This window comes from Phocoena sinus, chromosome 1 (assembly GCF_008692025.1).
Source record: "Phocoena sinus isolate mPhoSin1 chromosome 1, mPhoSin1.pri, whole genome shotgun sequence".
NCBI classification, from domain to species: domain Eukaryota; kingdom Metazoa; phylum Chordata; class Mammalia; order Artiodactyla; family Phocoenidae; genus Phocoena; species Phocoena sinus.
The window spans coordinates 131,549,161-131,569,248 of NC_045763.1; the positions used below are offsets into that span (position 1 = coordinate 131,549,161).

Sequence of the window (20,088 nt, forward strand, 5' to 3'; positions counted from 1 at the left end):
TTACTAGGCAGTGGGAACCCCGAGGGAGTAGAATACAGCCCTCTTCCTCTGGGAGCTTACATTTGCACCTGGCCAGTAGAATCTTCTTGTATGAAATGGGAGGTCTTCGTTGACATGATGCTAGAAACAAAATTATCAATATTAGCTGCTTGTGAGCAGAGACCATGTCTTCTTGAACTGGACCCTGCACCCTGCCTGGTCCCATGCCTTACATCTAGTGGGTGTTTTGACATATGCTTATAAAACGAAAAAAGAAATTTGTTTTGCTAAACTCTTGGTAGAGGTAATAGTATAGATGCTTAGACTTTGGTCTACTGTGCCTTCTCTTTGAGGAGTCAGAGTCTTCCTGGGGAGAGAAGACATATGTCCATGATGCAGTTGGAGCATGCAAGATGGAAAAACCACAAAACATGAAAGGGTGTCACCCCAAGAAAAATGGCTGTGAGCTTCCGCACTCTGTGGCCTATAAATAGTGCATATTGATCAGCATTTTTCCTTTCAGACATTGACAGCCCCAAAAACCTGGTGACCGACCAGGTGACAGAGAACACGGCCACCGTCTCCTGGGACCCGGTGCAGGCCGTGATTGACAGGTACCTGGTGTGCTACACCTCTGCTGAAGGAGACTCCGGGGAGGTTCCGGTGGGGAAGGAGCAGAGCAGCGCCGTCCTGACGGGCCTGAGGCCGGGCGTGGAGTACACGGTGCACGTGTGGGCCCAGAAGGGGGACCGGGAGAGCAGGAAGGCCGACACCACAGCCCCGACAGGTACTGTCAGGGACGACGGGGGGCATCAAACTCTTCACTCCTATCAGGAAACAGTCTTCCTCCACATCGGCTGGGGAGCGGAGCAGGGAACACAGTGTTTCTCCTGTGGGCATTCTTCAAAGTGCTTCCCTTTTCACCTTTTTAAGGTAATGTATGTTGACAGGACAGTTCAGATGAAGATGAAAGAGTGTAGAGGAAGTGGTGTGAAAGTAAGACTGTGTGACTCTTCAAGATGGCTGTGCAAAAGGTAGCCTCCCTTCCTACCCCACCTCACCCAGCCAAGCTCCCAGACTCTCTGCCCTGGCTATGAGAACCTGGCTGGACCTCAGTTTAGGGAGGAGGGAGGCAAGGAGCCTCTTCTGCTTCCATCTCCAGACTGGGGGCAGTGGTGGAGCATCTTCATCCCCTTACTACAGTTGGCGACCAATGGGGCCTGGACTGCTTGTCTTTTCTGTGCGTGATGAGGCCCCTGGTGTCGCCGAGCATCACCACGATCAGGCCTCAGAGGGACCTGACAGGATCACTGAGCCCACCCTGACATCCGTGGGCCTCTTTAGACAGTCTGGGCAAGGCCTGGGCCATCCCCTGTGTGGCCGAGTACGCCATGCGTGGCCACTGGCATTAGAAGTGCCTTGATTCCTTTATTATTTTTGTTAGTTGCAATGAACAGAAGTTTTTAATCAAAAAAGTAATACATGCTGATAGTAAAAATTTTCAAACTAAACAAAGATATGTAGAAAGAAAAACTCTTGTCCCCATCCCAGTGCTGACATCCAGTGCCGCTCTCCCGAGGCAACCAGCACCTTCCTCCTTCCTTCTCCCCTCCCCTTCCCTCCCTTCCTCCTTCCCCTCTCTCTCTGTCTTCCTGTCTCTTCTTCTTTCCTTTATTCCTTCCTTCCACTCTTCCTTCTTCATCTTCTCTTTGCTTCACTTTCCCCATTTTTAAAGACAAAAATATTTCCTCTTTCTACTTTGCAGAAATGTGGAAAGAACTAAGACGACATCTGAAGTTCATAACCCAGGGATGGGTGGGCAGTCAAAGAGGTGGCAGAAGCCAACTTGAGATATTTAAATAGTTAAGGTTTTGCTTTGATTTTGAAAGCAGGAAATTCAGTTTTTCCGTGTGATGGATGGAAGAAAATCCATACCAGATATTATGTTTTAGAAAGTCACACTAAGCTGATGTTACAGAAGCTCAAAATTTGTCAAAATATCCTAATTCAAAGCGATAGCTGCCTGATTTCTATTAAAATACTGCAATTCAGTTCTCAGCTGAAATGCTACTGGGTAGAAAATAGCTTGGAGACATCTTTTTTGGAAACTTCTAAATTAAAATCACCTCCTATGATAATGATTTTTCAAAATGGAAATTTCCATTCATATCTTGTTTGGTTAAAAGAATCTGGCCAATTATCGTGGTGTTGACTAGAATTTTTGCTGAGATTTAGTTTTCCTGGTCTACAGTGCACACACGCACCCACACTTTCCCTCTGGTGTTTTGAGTGGGAAAGTGCATAGGAGCCAGAAGAAATCTCTGGTTTTCCTACATCTCTACTACCCTTTCTTCCTTTCTCTCCTCCTTTATACAAGCACCTCCCCTGCTTCCCCATTCTGTACAGGGTATGCATCTTAGACTGCATACTTAGTTATATAAGACATAGAACTTTATATTTCTTTTCTTTTCTTTTTTTTTTTTTGGCTATGCCACCATGGGGCTGTGGGATCTTAGTTCCCTGACCAGGGATCAAACCCGGGACCCCTTCTGTGGAAGCATGGAGTTCTAACCACTGGACTGCCAGGGAATTCCCCAAACTTTATATTTCTATACCAACTTAATTTCCATCATAAGCTCCCATTCTGCTGGTTAGTTGGAAATCTCAGGAAATTTAGGGTCACGCTCCTTCCCCAGGGCTGTATGTAAGGTCTTGGGTGGTTTTCCAAGGCCAGGGAGTCCCATCCAGTATTTCGGTCATCCTTCTGGGTAGCTGTTTGCTGAGTGCCTCTGTGTGCAGGGACCTTCCAGATCTGCCTTCCCTCATCCTTCTTGCCACTTTGGGAGCCCTGCGATCTCAGGGAATCTGTCTGCTGATTCAGATTGCTTGTATCCACTGCTCTCTGGAGATCTGCTGGGGAGGTGGGAGCCCAGGTTCACTCCCTCTGGGACTCACCCAACTCCCTGTTCCTTAATCCTCTTGTCCTCGGTGGGTTTATACTTTTAGAAACACGGATCCTAAAGGCCTTGTGGCAAGGAAGAATGGAGCCTGCTACCTGCTTGATGGGAGGAAGAAAAATGGGAGAATATATAGGGAGAAAACATAAGCCAACACCTCAAAAATTACCTTTTCTCATTACCTTAGTAATAATAATTACTTGGTGTTTTATATACAGACATTGACCCTCCCCAAAACCTTCATCCATCTGCTGTAACACAGTCTGGTGGGGTATTGACCTGGACACCCCCCTCTGCTCAGATCGATGGCTATATTCTGACCTACCAATTCCCAGATGGCACTGTCAAGGTACTGGATGCTCCTTGTCTTTTCTCTTCTGCCCCTGCCCAGCCTCCCTGTGAAGCAACTCACTTGGGCCAGCCAGCTTGATAGGTGGCCCCATGGCAACCTGCCGATGAACACGTTGATCCTTATTGATCACCACCTATGTGCAAGGGGCAATGCTAAACTTGGTCATCTGTGGACATTTTATGTGTGGTCTCATTTTTTAAAAAATAAATTTATTTATTTGTTTATTTTTGGCTGCGTTGGGTCTTTGTTGCTGCGCTCGGGCTTTCTCTAGTTGTGGCGAGTGGGGGCTACTCTTTGTTGCAGTGCACGGGCTTCTCGTTGCGGTGTCTTCTCTTGTTGTGGAGCACGGGCTCTAGGTGCGCGGTCTTCAGTAGTTGTGGCTTGCGGGCTCTAGAGCGCAGGCTCAGTAGTTGTGGCTCATGGGCTTAGTTGCTCCGCGGCATGTGGGATCTTCGTGGACCAGAGCTCGAACCTGCATTGGCAGGCGGATTCTTAACCACTGCGCCACCGGGGAAGTCCCGTGTGGTCTCATTTTATAGGACTAAACTTTGTGCCTGCTCCTTCCTAGCTGCCCGTCACATATCTGCTGGCCACACAGTCTGCTCCATGTTATTTGGTTTAATGTCTGTCTTCCCCAATAAATGTTAGCACCATGAGGACGGGGAATTTTTGTCTGTTTTGACTATCCTTGTATCTAAAGTGCTTGGAACTTAGCACTTGGTTGGTGTTCGATAAATATTTATTGAATGAATTGATTAACCCTTATTTCAAGAATTATACCTCCCGTCTGGAATCTGAAGGCCAGCACATTTTCGTAACTTGTCCAAGTGGGAAGGTATTATTCTCTCTCCTTCACAAGGAAAAAAGAAGAGAGGAAGGAGAAAAGGAAGGGCCCCTTGATTTATTCATTATCTCAGTTAATGCTTATGACAGTCCTGCCAGGAAAGTTCACCCTATGTTTATAGAGCAAGTAAGACAGTTTCAGAAGAAAGGTTATTGAAAAACCAACTCTCTCCCTGCCTCACAGATAACCATAGCCTGCTTCACCTTCCCATTAACTTCTCAGCCTGGTGTTGCCAGCCTGTTTCTTCCAGTGGTGGCTGAGGTTGGTGCCCCAGCATGTATTTGGGGGGCAGAGGTCGCCAGGACACCTAGTGGGTGCTCTCCCAGTGGCAGTGCTAGGGGCTGGTTTCCAGCTAGAGCTCCCAGAAGTGCTGAATCTCCATGGCACAGCCCTTCAGAGAAGCAGCTAGAACCTACTTGGATTCTGGGTTGCCAATGAGCCCTCAAAGAGACAAAACTCTACCCTCCCAGGTAGCTTCTGTCATTAGCACCAGGGAATACTATTGACGCCTAGGGTGCTGGGGGAGATAAATGAATGTCTACTGTCTCCTTTGTTTGGTAGGAGGTGCAGCTTGGAAGAGGGGACCAGAGGTTTGAGTTGCAAGGCCTTGAGCAGGGTGTCACCCTCCCTGTCTCCTTGGTTGCCTTGAAGGGTGATCGCCGGAGCAGGAGTGTATCCACCACCCTTTCCACAGGTAACGTGAGCTCGTGCACTCTGCGTAAGAATGCAGTGGAGGACAAGCATTGGAGAGGCCAGAAGAGGTGTCCAAGGAAGAGCAAGTAGCTACAGGATTCTGGATTTCTCTAGACAGGGGGAAATGGAAGTGGGGTCATGAGTTCAAAAGAAACCCATCCCATGGTAGAGAGACGAAGGAGGGGAGTGGAATAGTGTTATTTGGTGAGAGAGGAGTTGGGTCGGAGGAGGAGGAAATGATGTGAACTTGACCTTATTTCTAATACATTTGGAGGGTTTCATGAGAGCAGAATGAGTGAGAAAAAAAAGACGTGAGTGAAGAGTTGGAAGAAGCAAAGTAGTAGGGGGTTCCAAAATAATTTCTAAACATAATAATGTTAAAATAGGGGACAAGCCCCACTCCCCTCCTCCCTCGCCCTTCTCCTAACGACACTGTCCCTCTGCTTGGCTCCCAGTTGGTGCCCGTTTTCCACACCCTTCGGACTGCAGTCAAGTTCAGCAGAATAGCAACGTCGCCAGTGGTCTCTACACCGTCTACCTGCACGGGGATGCCAGTCGGCCCCTGCAGGTGTACTGTGACATGGACACGGATGGAGGTGGCTGGATCGTGAGTCCCACGGAGCCCTGGGCAGTGTCTTGTTTCTCAGGCCAGGAAGCTCTATTTCTTCTTCATACATGGGAGGGAGGAGCTTTGGTGGCTTGCTGCTGTTTTTAAAGAGATCCCACCCCACTGGAAGAATAGAGCCCGAAGTACTTCACTCCTGGGGTAGAGCAGGCTTTGTAAACTAAGGCTGATGATTGGGAAGGCTTGTGGGTTTATCACTGTCTACTAATGCCCTTTACACATGTGTTAGCCTACATTTTACTCTGTGCAAAGCACTCTCATAAACATGACCCTCACACATAAGCTATAGAGTAAGTGAGAGAGATTATTGCTCATATTTTATAGGTAAATTGAAGCCCAAGAGCAGAAGTGCCTTGGCTAAATCACATGAGTTAATAACAAAGTTGGGACCAGATTTTAGGACTCCAGCCTCCTGGGTCATTGGTCTTCCCAGTGGGTCATCTCAGGCCATCCAAGATGGAAACACATGGCCTCTTTGTGGGCTCAGTCCTCTGAATTGGAGCCGTTGTCCAAGTTCTGTATCCTGGCTCCACGGTACAGAAGCAAGGCCTTTGGAACTTTGATATGAAAGGCTAAAACCTGAGAGAAGGAAACTTGGCAATGTTCTGACTGTCCCTCTTGCATGTGGAGGTTTTACTCTCTGTGGACCAGTAAACCACATGGTACCTTCTTTGATTGCATCTGCCTGATCCAATTATATGATGAGCTGCTTTTGAGAGTTTCAATCTGATCTTTCCATCTCCCCCACCCCCTTCTTCCTGTACCCGAACAGAGAGAGGCTCTCACTGCTCCAAATCAGCCTGCAGTCCTACCCGCTGTGCTTCCACCACTCACTGTGGGGAGGAGAAAGCATGATCTCATAGAGCTCCAACTATGTTCATTTACACATTCGCTCAGGGGCCTGCAAAACCAAAGACACTTGAACAGCCACCGATAAAATGATACCATCTAATAAGCAGCAAAGAAGAAAACTTATTATCCACACAGCTGCATCTGATGGCTGAAAGGCAGTAATGGGATTGGATGGGGGAAATTCCTGATTGACTTATAAAAAATAATGGAACAGAATGTAACACGGGAGGCCTTCCACCTGACCAGACTCACAGGGCTGTACCTGCTGCTTCTCATCAGCACCATTGTAGCTCTAAGCATTCTGTCCCTTCAGGCTTGAAGCCGGTTCCCTGCATTTGTGCCCATAGATGCCCATTGGCAGGATGTTTGTTCTGTCCAATGTGACCTTTCTGAAAGCCAGCCTCGCACAGGGCAGGAGATGTGTGTCTAGGGCAACCTTTCGAAAGAGACCTGCTAGTCTGTCTGCCTGGGAGTACCCATGATTTTTCCACAAATATTTATTGAGTGCCTACTATGTGTCAAGTACTGTTTTACGTACTCAAGAACCAGCAGTGAACCACACAGACAAAAGTCCCTGACCTCAAGGATCTTGCCTTCTACATCTTGCCCATGCAAGTGACCTTTACTGGAACACAGACGTCAGTTCTAGAAATAATAGAATCACTCTGGGTTCTAAACAATGCCAGTCCCCCACCCCCTCCCAAGTCTTGTTTTCTCACCCAGACTCCTGAAGATAATATATGAACTGAAATTCTATAGGGTTCTCCTCAAAGCTACCACACTCCAGAAAATATACGGAGTCCTGAAAACTTCTCTACCAAATCTTTTACTGACGGTTTCCATGTTTTGCGGGGGTTCAGGAGTCTGCTGTCATTGAAAGATGATCATCTTATGAATACATTGCTCTTCTAAATTGAGCTTCTCAAATCCCTTTAAGGAGATTCTTCTCCATTCCAGGCAGCAGAAACCCAATTTCATTAACAGGCCAGGACTCTGCCGTGAGTTAACTGAGGCTATGGGTGGGAGGCTGGAATGAAGACCCTCAGGGAACACTTAAGTGTCTCACATATTTTCGTCTTTGTTTTCCATCCTGCAAGTCCTAAGGACTACACGAGAGGCTCTTTCCACAGGCATTTAAATGAGATTTTCATTTTTTCCTCTTGGTTTAGACATTCAGGACTGTGAGTAAGTTCTAGGGTGCAGTGAAGCTCTGTTGTGTAGAACCAGGCAGAAAGAGATTCTTTTCTCCTTTGAGACTTACTTGCTAAGGGGCTTTTGTTACCCCAGGTAGTTCACTATAAGGTATTTTCACCTCATAGAAGGGAATAGACTAGATTCTGATTGAGTCAGTTAAGGCTGACTGATCAAGATGTACAAATGATCCCCGTGGGTCAGTTCATTTGGAATCTGATATCATAAAATGCAAGCTAACATTTACTGAGATCTAATAATCACTTATTATATCTGTATGTATGTGCCAGACTCTGGCCCCTATACTTTATGATTTATCATGATTGATGACCTTGCTGAAGCCTTGATTTAAGAGAATGGCAAATGGGCTATTAACATCTTGATCTAATAGTTTAGAGAAGTGAGGCTTGTCAAGGTTAATTAACTTGCCCAAGGACACCGCTAGTAAGTATAGAGCTGGGTCTAAACAGTGATGCCAAGAGCATCAGAACCATTTTTTTGGAGTTTCCCTAGCCAAGCTGAAGCATTAGTAAAACAAACAAAGAAAAAAACAAATTAAAAAATGCTTGGGCACTGTGTTCATTGATTAGAGATAGAGACCAAGTACCAGGATCAAATTTGAGCCTGACCTTATAGTATAACTAATTATATCAGTGGGAACAGAATTTGATGCAGGGTGTGTGGAACCAAACATTGGTGCCCACATCTGCCCTAGGATTCCAGTGTCGGTGATACAGGAGTAGTCCCAGGTGCTAGGAAATTAACAGTTAGCCTCAGAATCTTACGACATGCTTTTTGAACAACAGGGTCAGTAGAGCTGGTTTTTTCAGGCTTTCTCATGGAAAGATGAGGAGGCAGTGTTTTATATTTGCATCAGCAACTGAATAGTTAGTTGTGTAACTCTGGCTGTTCGCTTTTCTGAACTTTCACATCTGTAAAATGACATTGTATATTCTTGCCCTGGAGTCAGCCCTTAACAAATGCTCAACAAGTGATTGTTACACAAGTGAATAAATGAAAAAAGAAATGAAGGAAGCCAGTAAAGGAAGGGGACGTCTCTAAAAGACGGACACGTGAAAAGATGGGAAAGGGAACAGCAGTGTTAGTGCGGTGGGTCGTTGTTCGCCATGACGATCCCTAAGTTCTGCTCAGAGGCTCTGTATCCTTTTCACGTGTCCTGTCTCACGAGTCCTCCCAGCACCTCTGAGGTACACACCTCCTTCCCGCTTCTAACCTGTTGGACAACAGGCTGACTGAGGCTCAGGAATAGAAATGATGGACTCACCAACGCCCTGCCAGGACTCCCACCCATTGCCGTCTTCGTTCAGTGCCTCCTGGGCCAGCAGACAGGGAGCTGGCGGTGAGCTCCCACTCGGAGCTCTCGGCATTGTTGTGGGCAAGCTGCTCTCTCCTCCTTCCCCGTCTCTTCCCAGAGAAAAGTGTCAAGAATTCTCAAGTATCAGGAGGTTTACCTCATCAGATTCAAGATAAAGTGCTCGACTTCAAGGCACGTGGTGTGAAGCATGGTGGAAAGGAGGGGGGGATTGGATTTTGTGTTGGCCGTCTGCTTTTGAATGAACACGAAGGAAAGGAGGCGGAGAAGAAGATGCCACTCCAGCCTTGGGGAGTTCCAGACTCATTTGTGAAGTTAGCTAGGATGGTGTCTAGCGTGGCCCTCAAGGCCAGGAGGAATTAGCATACGTAGGTGTGTTTAGCTTTTAGGTACTTTTTAGGTTTACTTCATAGAAAAGAATCCAATGTACTCTGACTGGAACTGCCTCCCTTCCTCAGATAGAGGAAGTTTTGAAAAGAAAGCAGCCTGTACTCTCATGAAACAGTCGCACCTCCGTTTCCACGTGAAGTTTTGAAAAGAAAGCAGCCTGTACTCTCATGAAACAGTCGCACCTCCGTTTCCACGTTGTCCCTTCTCACTCACTCTTCAGCCCCGTCCGGTTTGCTTTCTGCTCTTGTCGCTCACTAGCACAGCCTTTGCTCAAGCCACTGGCGATTCTGTGTCACCAGATTCTGTGGACAGTTTGGACCTCGTGCTCCCTGACTTCTCACCAGCATTTGATACTATTGGGCACACCTTTCTCCAGCGGCCTTTCTGATTCCGCATTTTCCCAGTCGTCCTTCACGTCCCTAGTTGCTCCCCTTTCGCCTTAATGAACTTATCCTGCTGTGTGTGGCTCTTATATCTCGGGGTCTGCAAGGCTTCATTCTAGGCCACTTTCTCTTTTCAGTTCCTGTTTTCTTCCCAGGTGGTCTCATCCTTCCAGTGGCTTCATCTTCCTCTCTAACATCCTGGTGGCTTTCCATGTTAGTTAGGATAGAATGGGCTATGCTACAGTAGCAAACCAACCCCAAATTTCAATTATTTAACCCATAAAAGGTTTTTTCTCATGTGTGCGAAGTCACTTCTCAGTGGTGACTCAGGAATTCAGGCTGATCACAGCTTGTGGCCCTGCCCTGTCATCACGTGGCCTTCACTGTGGCACCATGGCCCAGGGCAATGGAAGAGAGAGTGTGGAGACCCCCAGCCCATAAGCTATGCTCCTGTTTACAGTCCTGTGGTTGGAACAAGTCATATGGTTCCAGCTTAGCTGCAAGAAAGGCTGAAAAAGAAAGTCTCCCTGTGTTCAGGGGGTGAGGAGAGTGAAAGGGGACTTGCTGAGCACCCGGCACTGTCTCAGATACACAGGTACACCTTCTAAGTCCAGCCTGGCTCTCTCCTGCGAACTCTAGCCCTTACATTCAGTGGTTCCTATGGCATCTTTGTTCACCAGGATACCTCAGAAGTCACTCACACTTACCAGGTCCCCAGATGAGCTCTGCGGCACTCACAGAAACTGTCCTCTCTCACAGCCCCTTTCCCAGCGATCGGCTGAGTGAATTGCCCTCAGCGCTGCGAGCCCAAACCGCGAGAGGCAGTCTTGACATCCTCCTCTCTCTCAGCTCCACTTCTAGTCCATCGCCACGTCTGTCAGTTTTCCCTTCTGTCCCCTCTGCTCATCCTCAGGGCAGCCCCAGTCCACTGTGCTGCCCTCTGTCGCTCAGCCACGTCTGTTCAGGTATGTCAGAGGGAAACGTCCATCTCCCTCTTCAGGTCTTCCAGAGGCGGAACACTGGGCAGCTGGATTTCTTCAAGCGCTGGCGGACCTACGTGGAAGGCTTCGGGGACCCCATGAGGGAGTTCTGGCTTGGTATGACCTTTGAGCATGCATAAAGGCTGAGGTGCAAATGGGAGACTCCCCTCTGAAAAGCTGGTCAGGCAGCTTGCGGAAGCTCACCACGTTCAGGAAGAGCTCCGCGCGACAGGGACTCTCTGAGGAACCTGCCGACCGGGGCGTTGGTGTGGCCGTGTCGCTGGGAAGGTTCTCATGTGCTCTGGGCGTGTGAGAGGGTGGGACTGTCACAGGTGGGTGGGCTTTATGCTGCATCTAAGGCCCGCACAACCTGCCTGCAGCCTGAACTTTTCAGAAACCACAAGAGGAGAAAAATAGTTGATTGATTGGGACTCTGGGAGGTCATACGAGTCCCTGATATTCTGCTAGTAATGCCAGTCGTTATGGCATTGTTGTTTTTCCCTTTTACGTCTGCTCTATTCTGGAGCAGATGTTCGTAGAGAATGAAATAGCCAAAAACATCAGTTGGGAAATGAAGAATTAAAAAATCATAACGCGGATACTCAGCGTCTGATAGAGTAGATGATGTTTGTGGTTTGCTTGGTACAAAAGTCCCTTCGGTGACCTTAGAGTCAGTAGGTGATCTCCTCTCCCACTTGGTGAGATAAGTGGATGATAACTAGAACAGCTTCTGCTTGAGGGAGAAGGAGTCAGTGGGGGCAGATTCATCCCACAATTAACCCCTCCGCTCCCTCCCAGAGGATGTGGCTTCCATGACTGTGCCAAAGACATAATGGGATGAGAGAATGAGCCCCCCAGAAGAGATGGTGTAGGGAAGGCCCCCATTAGCAGCGGAGGTAAAGGCTAAGGCAGCTTTGCGGGCTGAAAGTCTCCGATGCCACTGGTGGGTGCTCACACACCGGTTGATTGGTGACCGGAATTCCATTCCTGATTCCTAGGACTCGACAAGCTACACAACCTCACCACAGGCACGCCCACCCGCTATGAGGTGAGAGTGGACTTACAGACTGCCAACGAATCTGCCTATGCCATATATGACTCCTTCCGAGTAGCCTCCAGCAAGGAGCGGTACAGGCTGACAGTTGGGAAATACAGAGGCACAGCAGGTAAGACAAAACGTGTCCTTCCTGCTGGGGTCTCCTGCTCTGTGTGTCTGAGGATTGGTTGGCCACCTGCCATGGGTCTCGGGGGGATAGAATATTGTTCTGTGACGGTGAATTGTCCTCACTGACAAGTGAGGCCCCACGCCCCGCAGGGGATTAAACAAAATCATTGAAGCAGTCTTTTTTTTTTTTTTAAACACATTATACATTTTTATTTTATTTTTTTCACCCTTCTTTATTTATTTTATTTTATTTTTTAACATCTTTATTGGGGTATAATTGCTTTACAATGGTGTGTTAGTTTCTGCTCTATAACAAAGTGAATCAGTTATACATATACATATATCCCCATATGTCTTCCCTCTTGTGTCTCCCTCCCTCCCACCCTCCCTATCCCACCCCTCCAGGCGGTCACAAAGCACCGAGCTGATCTCCCTGTGCTATGAAGCAGTCTTTGACTATCATAAAATTGGAACTTCTGTACATTACACACTGATCCCCCACCAGTAAAATCCCTCCTCTTATACTCCCCCAGTTCGGGCTGTTGTACATTAGCTGATGAACCCACATTCTGAGAGAATTCATGGTGTCTGCCCACCACTCATTCGGCTTCAGCAGTGTGACTGCCATTCTTGCATAGCAGTGTGTGTGTGTATTATTTAAATATATATATATATATATACATATTTTTTTTTTCTGAATGAATGAATGAGGTTGCAGGACAAAAGTTCTCAATCTTTAGCTGGCATCAGAAGGGCTTGCTGTCATCTGAAGGGCTTGTTAAAGCACAGACTGCAGGGTATGACCGTGGAGTTTCTGGTTTTGTATGTCTGGGGTGGACCTGGGACCGTGCATTTCTAACGAGTTCCAGGTGTTGCAGCTGCTGACAGTTCAGGGTCCGCTTTGAGAACCATTGCTGTAGATGGTCAGAGACAGCTCGTCCTTGTTAGGCATAATCAAAGCCTGCTGTTGAAATAAAGAAGCTTCCTGTGGATCGGTGTCTCAGAAGGAACTCTGGGCTTGGAGTCTCAGGTCGGAGATTTGAGTCCTGGCTCTGCTGCTTGTGGACTGTGGGACCGTGACAAATTCCTAGAGTCTAACCTCTGTGAGTTTGTTTCCTTATGGGATTAAGGGCTGCCTGACCCACCCCTCAGGCTTGCTGTGGGCATCAAATGAGAATGTATATGTGAAGGTGATGGGTAACTCAGATATCAGATTAAATGGAAGTATTGTTATTGTAGGAACAGAACTTGATTAAGCTTGGGATTGATATGAGCCCTTATTGCATTTTATGAGCTGAATTAAAAAGTAAACTTATAAAAGGATGACAAATGTGATGGGGAAATAGTAGAATACAAGTAAAATAATTAAGGCAGATTTCTAGATAGGATTAACGAAGCACTTGATCGTACCTATGTGCCCAGAAGGTCCCTAGAAGTTCAGGTGTGTGTGTGGGAGGATTAATAAGGAGAATCTTCCTCAGGAGTGGGGTTGAGCTGGGCTTTGAGGAATGGTGAGGCTTTGGAATGATGAAGGGCAGAGAGAAACAGGTGAGAAGAGGCATGGAAAATGGCTGCGTCCACTTCACACGTGGAGGGCGCCTGTGCGGATAGTGGGCTGTGAGATTGTGCAAAGGGTACAGCCAAGTTACAGGCCTGAAAAGCCAGGAGGAGGAATTCACTCCACGTGGGAGGACGTAGGCCTGAGATGATGAAAATGGACGCTTAAGCTTCGGAAGAGCTAGGAAATCTGTTGTGTTTACACAGGCCTGGAGAGAGATGAGAACAGCCCAGGGTGGCAGCCGTGGGTGCAGGGGTATATAGGAGTGACCTGCAGAAGGAAGGGCTTGATAATGGGGTACACAGGATTGTCAGATGTGGCTCGGGGGGACCCAGTCTGGGTGACTGGGAGGATGCTCAAGCAGAGACAGGAGCACAGAAAGGGGGTTAGTTGTGTGAGGGTGGTCAGGTACTATGGGGAGCGTCAAGGAGTTTGGTTTTGGGTGTTTGGATATTTTACTGTGAAGCCTCTAGGTGAAAATGCTTTTAAAGCTATTGGAGAAACAGGCCTGAAGTTTGGGTGACAAGCCCGGAAAGAGAATCTGTTCATCCTTATCATGTTCTCATCTTGGCGATTTTGAGAAAAGAGTGGCTCCTTGTGGCCTAACTGACTGGATCCCTGGCGTTTTCATGCTTGGAGGTTTTCCTGCCCCCAGTCCTCTTTCAGGCCAGAGTTTGATCACGCCCTCAGGGATGAAACTTGGGCTCTCCCCTCTCATGTCTTCTCTCCTGCAGGGGACGCTCTTACTTACCACAATGGATGGAAGTTTACAACCTTTGACAGAGACAATGATATCGCCCTCAGCAACTGTGCCCTGACGCATCATGGCGGCTGGTGGTACAAGAACTGCCACTTGGCCAACCCTAATGGCAGATACGGGGAGACCAAGCATAGTGAGGTAGGTGACAGGTGAACATCTTTTTTGTCCCAGGCTTTTCCCATATTGTGTTCCTAGAGTGACACCCTCCAGACTGGTTTGGCTGACCCTCTCCTTCTGCTGCCAGCAGTCAGGGCAGTAAGACTTCTTCTCCAGGCTCTATGGCCTTGAGGTCAAGGCCCTCCCTGCCCATCTGCTGCAGCCCCTCCCCGCTCTACATTCCCACCAATGCTGTACCCTTACTCAGTGCAGGGAGGTACTCAGGCTGCCCACCGCTTAATAGAGATGATATGGGTCCCACACCATCTCACTTTACGAGTTCACACATGGACACTGTCTTGGTCAGCTCAAGCTGCTGTAACAAAATAATATAGCCGGCATGGCTTAGGCAGCAGACATTTATTTCTCATGGCTCTGGAGGCTGGGAAGTCCAAGATCAAGTTCCCAGCAGATTCAGTTCCTGATGAGAGCTCTTTCTGGCTTGTGGATGGCCACCTTTTCACAGCATCCTCACATAGTGTGGAGAGAGAGAGAGAGAGCTCTGGTCTGTCCTTCTCTTCTTATAAGGGCACTGATCCCACCATGGTTGACCTACCCTCATGACATCATCTAACCCTAATTACCTCCCAAAGGCGCCATCTCCAAATACCTTCACGTTGTGGGGTCGGGGCTTTAACATATGCAATTTGGCGGGGGAGGGGCACAAACATTTTATCCGTAACAGACACTTCAGAATTCTTTCTAGTCGTTCATCCAGTTAAACCAGAGCTATTTTTCTCAGTCCTTTGATCACGGGGAAAACAAAGTTTTCTGTCTTATGTCAGACCCACCCTTGGATCCACTTCATCCAGAGCCACCCAAAGTCTGCCCAGAGCGTTGTGCTAAACTGGTTTCTCCAGTTCAGGAGTGTGCACACAGGGCCAGGAGCTGGCGAGGGCTCCTCCCCCGCTCCCTTGCTCTGCAACTTTCCAATCAGTGATTTCTTGAATCCTCTTGCCCCGGGAACATCGTCGTGGTTCCTCGCCAGCTTCCAGGCATCTCCTGCCTGCTCCCTCACAGATTCTTAAAAATTGCATCTTTGTTCCTACCCATCATGAATCCATCCCCTCCATGAACTCTCCCCTTCCTGGGTTTCTCATTTCCCATCCTAGATCTTGATCCTAGCCTTCAGGAAGCCACCTGTCCCCAGAACTCATACATAGTGTACCAATATGACTGTAAATATTAGGACATCTGAAGTCCAGGTACATTTTGATTCCTTTGGTCCTAACCAGGCAGCAGGGACTCCCAATCCTTATGTGATTTTTCAAAGGGAAGAAGAAATGTGTCCCCAGGGGAGCCATGGAGGGTGTGCCCGTGAATCATGGTGGCAGCATGTGGGCTGACTCAGGGAAGCCTGTGACCAGAGATCAAATATTTGAAATGAGCAGCCAGCATGCCCTAAACCATCCCCATATTTGCTAATAAAAGACATTCATCTGCTTAATGTGCTTTTCACAGTCTGCAAGGCATTTAGCTTCTTGTTTATTATTTACCTCACAAATTAAAATACATAAAATTGGTCACTTGGGCTCTTTATTGGCCAGGTTGCAAGGTTATTAAGTGAATTAAATATTATTGTGCTCACCCATCAAAAGTTGTAAAATGAGATTTAGTTTTCAGCAGACTATTTATTACCCAGAGCTAATATCTAAACAGTCTAAATTGAAAATGATTTTCCACAATTGGCCAATTAATATGTTTACTGTTGCCTTTAATTTTTTGTAAAGGAAAAGTGAGGCAAAGATAATTCGATCATTGCTGGCCAGGTTGACCCCGGGTTACCTTTGCTGCTGCTCTGGCCTCACCCGCCTCCTGGGCTCACACCCCCCATCCTCCAACCACAGGGGACTTCCAAATTGTCAGCCTGTCTAACCTCAGCTGCCCAGCAGAGGGAGCACGCTTCTAGATTCCTGTCTCACTGCCTTTATAAATACCCTCGTCTCTCCCCTAGGCAGAGAGGGAGTAGTTTCCCTGGCAAAGAAACATTCTTTGGTACCATAATCCACCCCACCCTCTCCCAGGTGCCTCTTCTTGATGTTGGCTTATTTATTTATTTGTTTATTTTTTGCTGTACGCGGGCCTCTCACTGTTGTGGCCCTCTCCCGTTGCGGAGCACACGCTCCGGACGCGCAGGCTCAGCGGCCATGGCTCACGTGGATCCACCCGGACCGGGGCACGAACCCGCGTCCCTTACATCGGCAGGCGGACTCCCAACCACTGCGCCACCAGGGAAGCCCTATTTATTTGTTTTATTTATTTTCTTATTTATTTAATGTAGGGGGTGAACTGGGAGCCATGGAAAGGACATGAGTTCTCCATTCCTTTTGTGGAGTTGAAGATCCGCCCTCATGGCTACAGCGGGGAACATGTCCTGGGCAGAAAGAAGCAAACACTGGGAGAAAATTCGAGAACATTCTGACGGCCCATTCATGCACTTATTGCACAAGAGGAGACCAGCCCGGGGTTGGGGCCTGTGTAAGCATGGGGTGGGGTGGGTACTAATGACTGGCTAATGGAAGTCTGAGGGGTGCTCATAGCCCTTGGCTTCTGAGATGGCTCGATAACCTGCAGGACAAAGCATGTCACCAAGCTTCCAACCACATAGCTCACTTCCTTGTCACCTGCATTTTGCCCACCTGTATTGTGGGCCTGAAAATCAACACAAAAATAGCTGCACAATGTGTATGGGCAAGACAGCACTGGAACTGCAAGGTTTTCTGCTCTATCTTCAGTAACAAACATACGGGATTAGGGCAAAAAAAAAAGGGGCGGCGGATAAAGAATCACCTAGTGCTTCTTCAATTGGAAATCTCTGGAAATTTGTATATATATATGCAGGGCTCTGCTAATACAAATCTTCTGTCTAAAAAGAAACACCAAAGGGGTGTTTGACGACAAGGGGCTGAGGTAGCCTGAAACTTACCTTCCATTACCACTGGAAAATTGGTAAAATCTTTTTTGAGGAAAAAGACATAAATCTTCCCCTTTTAAAAATAATTGCTGATGTTATGAGGAAGAATAAAGGGAACCAAAAGGGACCAAGAGGGATTTGAATTTTGCTGTGTTCTGACCAGTTTCCGGCGTGCTGGAAACCCCAGCTTCCAGGTCACTGTTATTTTTAAGTGCCCCCTTTCCAGCCACCTGCATTATCACTCTTGTAGATCTGCGTATGTTGTGAATAAATTCTCACTTATTTCAACTTTAAATAATTTGACTCTCTTGGTAATTGGTTCCTCCCAAAGACCCTTTCCTGTGACTCCCTTTCGTACTGTCAAGTCCTCAGCCTTCCTCCTCTCTCCCTCCTGCCCCTGCCCTCCCCCTCCCCCACCCCGCCCGCCCTGTCGGACCCCTGGGTTTCCTGAAAGTGCTCAGCACCAGAGGCTTATTGTTTGAGTGGACACTTGGCAAGGTCAGATCCTTTTGGCTTATTTTCCTATCACTTTGGAAGGTTTTTCTGTGGCAAAGTCAGTGACCATTGAAGAAACTTAATTTCCTATTCGAGAAAAAAAAATAAACCACTTGATTAAAAAACATTTGCCTTGTGTTGTTTTCCCCACATAAGTACACTTGAATTCTAAATTTAACCTAAGTGCAAGCAAAGGTATCATCTGTGCATTATAATGGAGTTTGGTTGGCCGTGGCCTCTGACTGGTGTGATGGCCAATAATGGTATTTGGAACCGGGAAGTGGGTGAGTGGGGAGGAAGACAAGTGCCCTAAAAGCTGCGGTCCTCTTCGAGGGTGCTGGAGTCGTTTATTGCCTCGGGTTCTCCAGGTTTTAACCTCTGTCCGAATGCCAAGCCATACTTCGGAAACGGTGTTTGTCAACCTTTAAAATTTTCAGCATCCCCTTGGCTCCCTATACACGTGCACTGAGCAATGCCCTGGTTAACTTCTCGGTCTGGTAAAGTGTGGTCTGGATGAAGTACAGTGTCAGTGTTGGGGCTAATGGTTTAAAAACGTGCTTGCACCTCTCTCATCAATTCAAGGAGAATTTAAGTGTCTGCCTGTTTATCAGGCAGTGTTCTGGCACCGGGGAGCCAGCGGTGAGCTCACAGAGGTAAGCAAGCCAGATGTGGTCCTTGCACTACTGGATTATGTGTGCTGTCATTCATCCACTCATTAACTCATTCATTCACCAAACATTGATTAAGCCCTATTCTGTGCTGGGTTCTACTCTGTGCCCTGCTGCTATAGAAGTGAACCAAACACAAGATTCCTGCCCTTGTGCTTATATTCTACTTGTGGAGACTGACAATAAAAAACAGATACACGTACAATTCCCAGAAGTGATGAGTGCCATGGAAGAAAATTATAGTAGGATTAAGAGATGGAGGGGGAGATTGGTGGCAGAAGTGGGGGACTCCACGGGCCCCTCTGAGGAGTAGATATTTGCAGAGACTGGCCGGATGTCTTTAGTTTGATCCAACTTCCTCAGGGCTGGAGGCTGAGCTAATTTCCTTGTCCGTTTTAAAGCTCCCTTTCACAGCTTCTCAGTTCCGAGGCCTCTGGTCCCCTGTTTGCACACGAAGTTCTCACCTTGGTGGCTCGGGAGCCCTGTGCTCATCCCAGTGGGTGCAGCCTCTTTAGAAAAGAAAAGCCTCCTTTGCAAAGTGGATCAAACCCTGGAATGATTCAGAGCGGGGGTGGGGTCGGGTGCATCGTGGGTGGTGCTTCCCAAATTTAACTGCACTTGTCACATGTGCCTGGTGGGGCAGGATTGCTGGGCCGCAGCCCTTCTGACTCAGCAGCTCTGGGCCAGGGCTGCTGTTGGATGGGTGACCGCTCTCTGAGTAGCTCTGGTGGCGCAGGGGGCACCCTCTGATGGCCTGTTTGCTCAGGAGGCGTCTGTGATGGTGGCAGCAGCACAGCCCCGTCCGTGTTCACCAACCCTGGTGTTTTCCCACCGCTGGCCAAGAAGAGGGCTTGTGGGAAATGGGAGCTGTTTCTTGCATTCTTTTGCCTGTAGGGTCCTTGCTGCCCTGAAGGGACAGGACAGAGAAAACCTCAGTTGACCCTTCAAGGATTCCACTGGGGCAAAGAAGAAAGTGCAGGAGGTGGGAAGCTCATTTTCAAAGGATGTTTGTCTGACTGAGGAGAACATTCCAGACCTAAATCTCTGTGCCTAACCTCATTTTAACATGACCAGCTCTGGCAACTCCTGCTCTGGTAGCTGAATATAGGCCCCAGAATAGATTTCTGGATAGACCTGCTTTTTCAAGGGTCCGACACATTTCTTAGAGCCAGGTTATGAGCCATCAGGGTTTTGAAGCTTAAGGGACAATTCCTACCGGGTAGGACAAACCAAAGAAAACAAAAGCTGTCATAGAAGGGACAGATGGCACAACCAGGCACTAGGGTAAAAGCGAGGACAGAAGTATCACAAGCAGTTGATAAAGTCTCGGAGCCATTGCCTGTTGCATGCAAGATACTAGCAAAGCCTCGATGAGCAGAACACAGCCCCTGCTCGCAGTGTGGTGGGGATGGCCACGGGGACAGACCACGACAGTGGGCACTGCGACGGGGAGAATGCTGTGAACAGAGCGGGGTGCCCTAGAAAGCATTGTGGGCGTGGTGTCAGCATTGCGTCCGGAAGGGGGACTCTGAGTTTGCCAGGGGAGAAACGAGAGGCCTGGGGGAGGCAGGGCACCTTGGGAGGAGAACACTTGATGGCAAGGATGAAAAAGGGTGGCGTGTGGTGTGTTTGAGGGAGGAAGATGGTTTCTAGGTGGGGTGAGGAGTGGCTGGTGGGGAGCCTTGCTGGAGAGATGGGCAGGGACTGGTCTCGGCCGTGTAAGCACTGTGGTCTCACTGTTTAGCACAATCAGCTGGAGCTGTTACCAGCCTGATCCTACTTCACCTCCAGAG

The 20,088-nt window shown here is 48.1% G+C and overlaps 1 protein-coding gene across 1 annotated transcript in view; it reads left to right on the forward strand.

Moving 5' to 3' along the window:
* Positions 1 to 17,424, forward strand: part of TNN (tenascin N) — a 54,419-nt gene extending 36,995 nt beyond the window's left edge. The window contains exons 11-18 of the mRNA XM_032653931.1: positions 503 to 766; positions 3,155 to 3,285; positions 4,694 to 4,826; positions 5,281 to 5,432; positions 10,600 to 10,696; positions 11,578 to 11,745; positions 14,037 to 14,200; positions 16,500 to 17,424. Coding sequence (XP_032509822.1) covers positions 503 to 766; positions 3,155 to 3,285; positions 4,694 to 4,826; positions 5,281 to 5,432; positions 10,600 to 10,696; positions 11,578 to 11,745; positions 14,037 to 14,200; positions 16,500 to 16,640 — 1,250 coding nt within the window. The 3' untranslated portion in view covers positions 16,641 to 17,424. The remainder of the gene's footprint in view (positions 1 to 502; positions 767 to 3,154; positions 3,286 to 4,693; positions 4,827 to 5,280; positions 5,433 to 10,599; positions 10,697 to 11,577; positions 11,746 to 14,036; positions 14,201 to 16,499) is intronic.
* Positions 17,425 to 20,088: the final 2,664 nt, after the last annotated feature.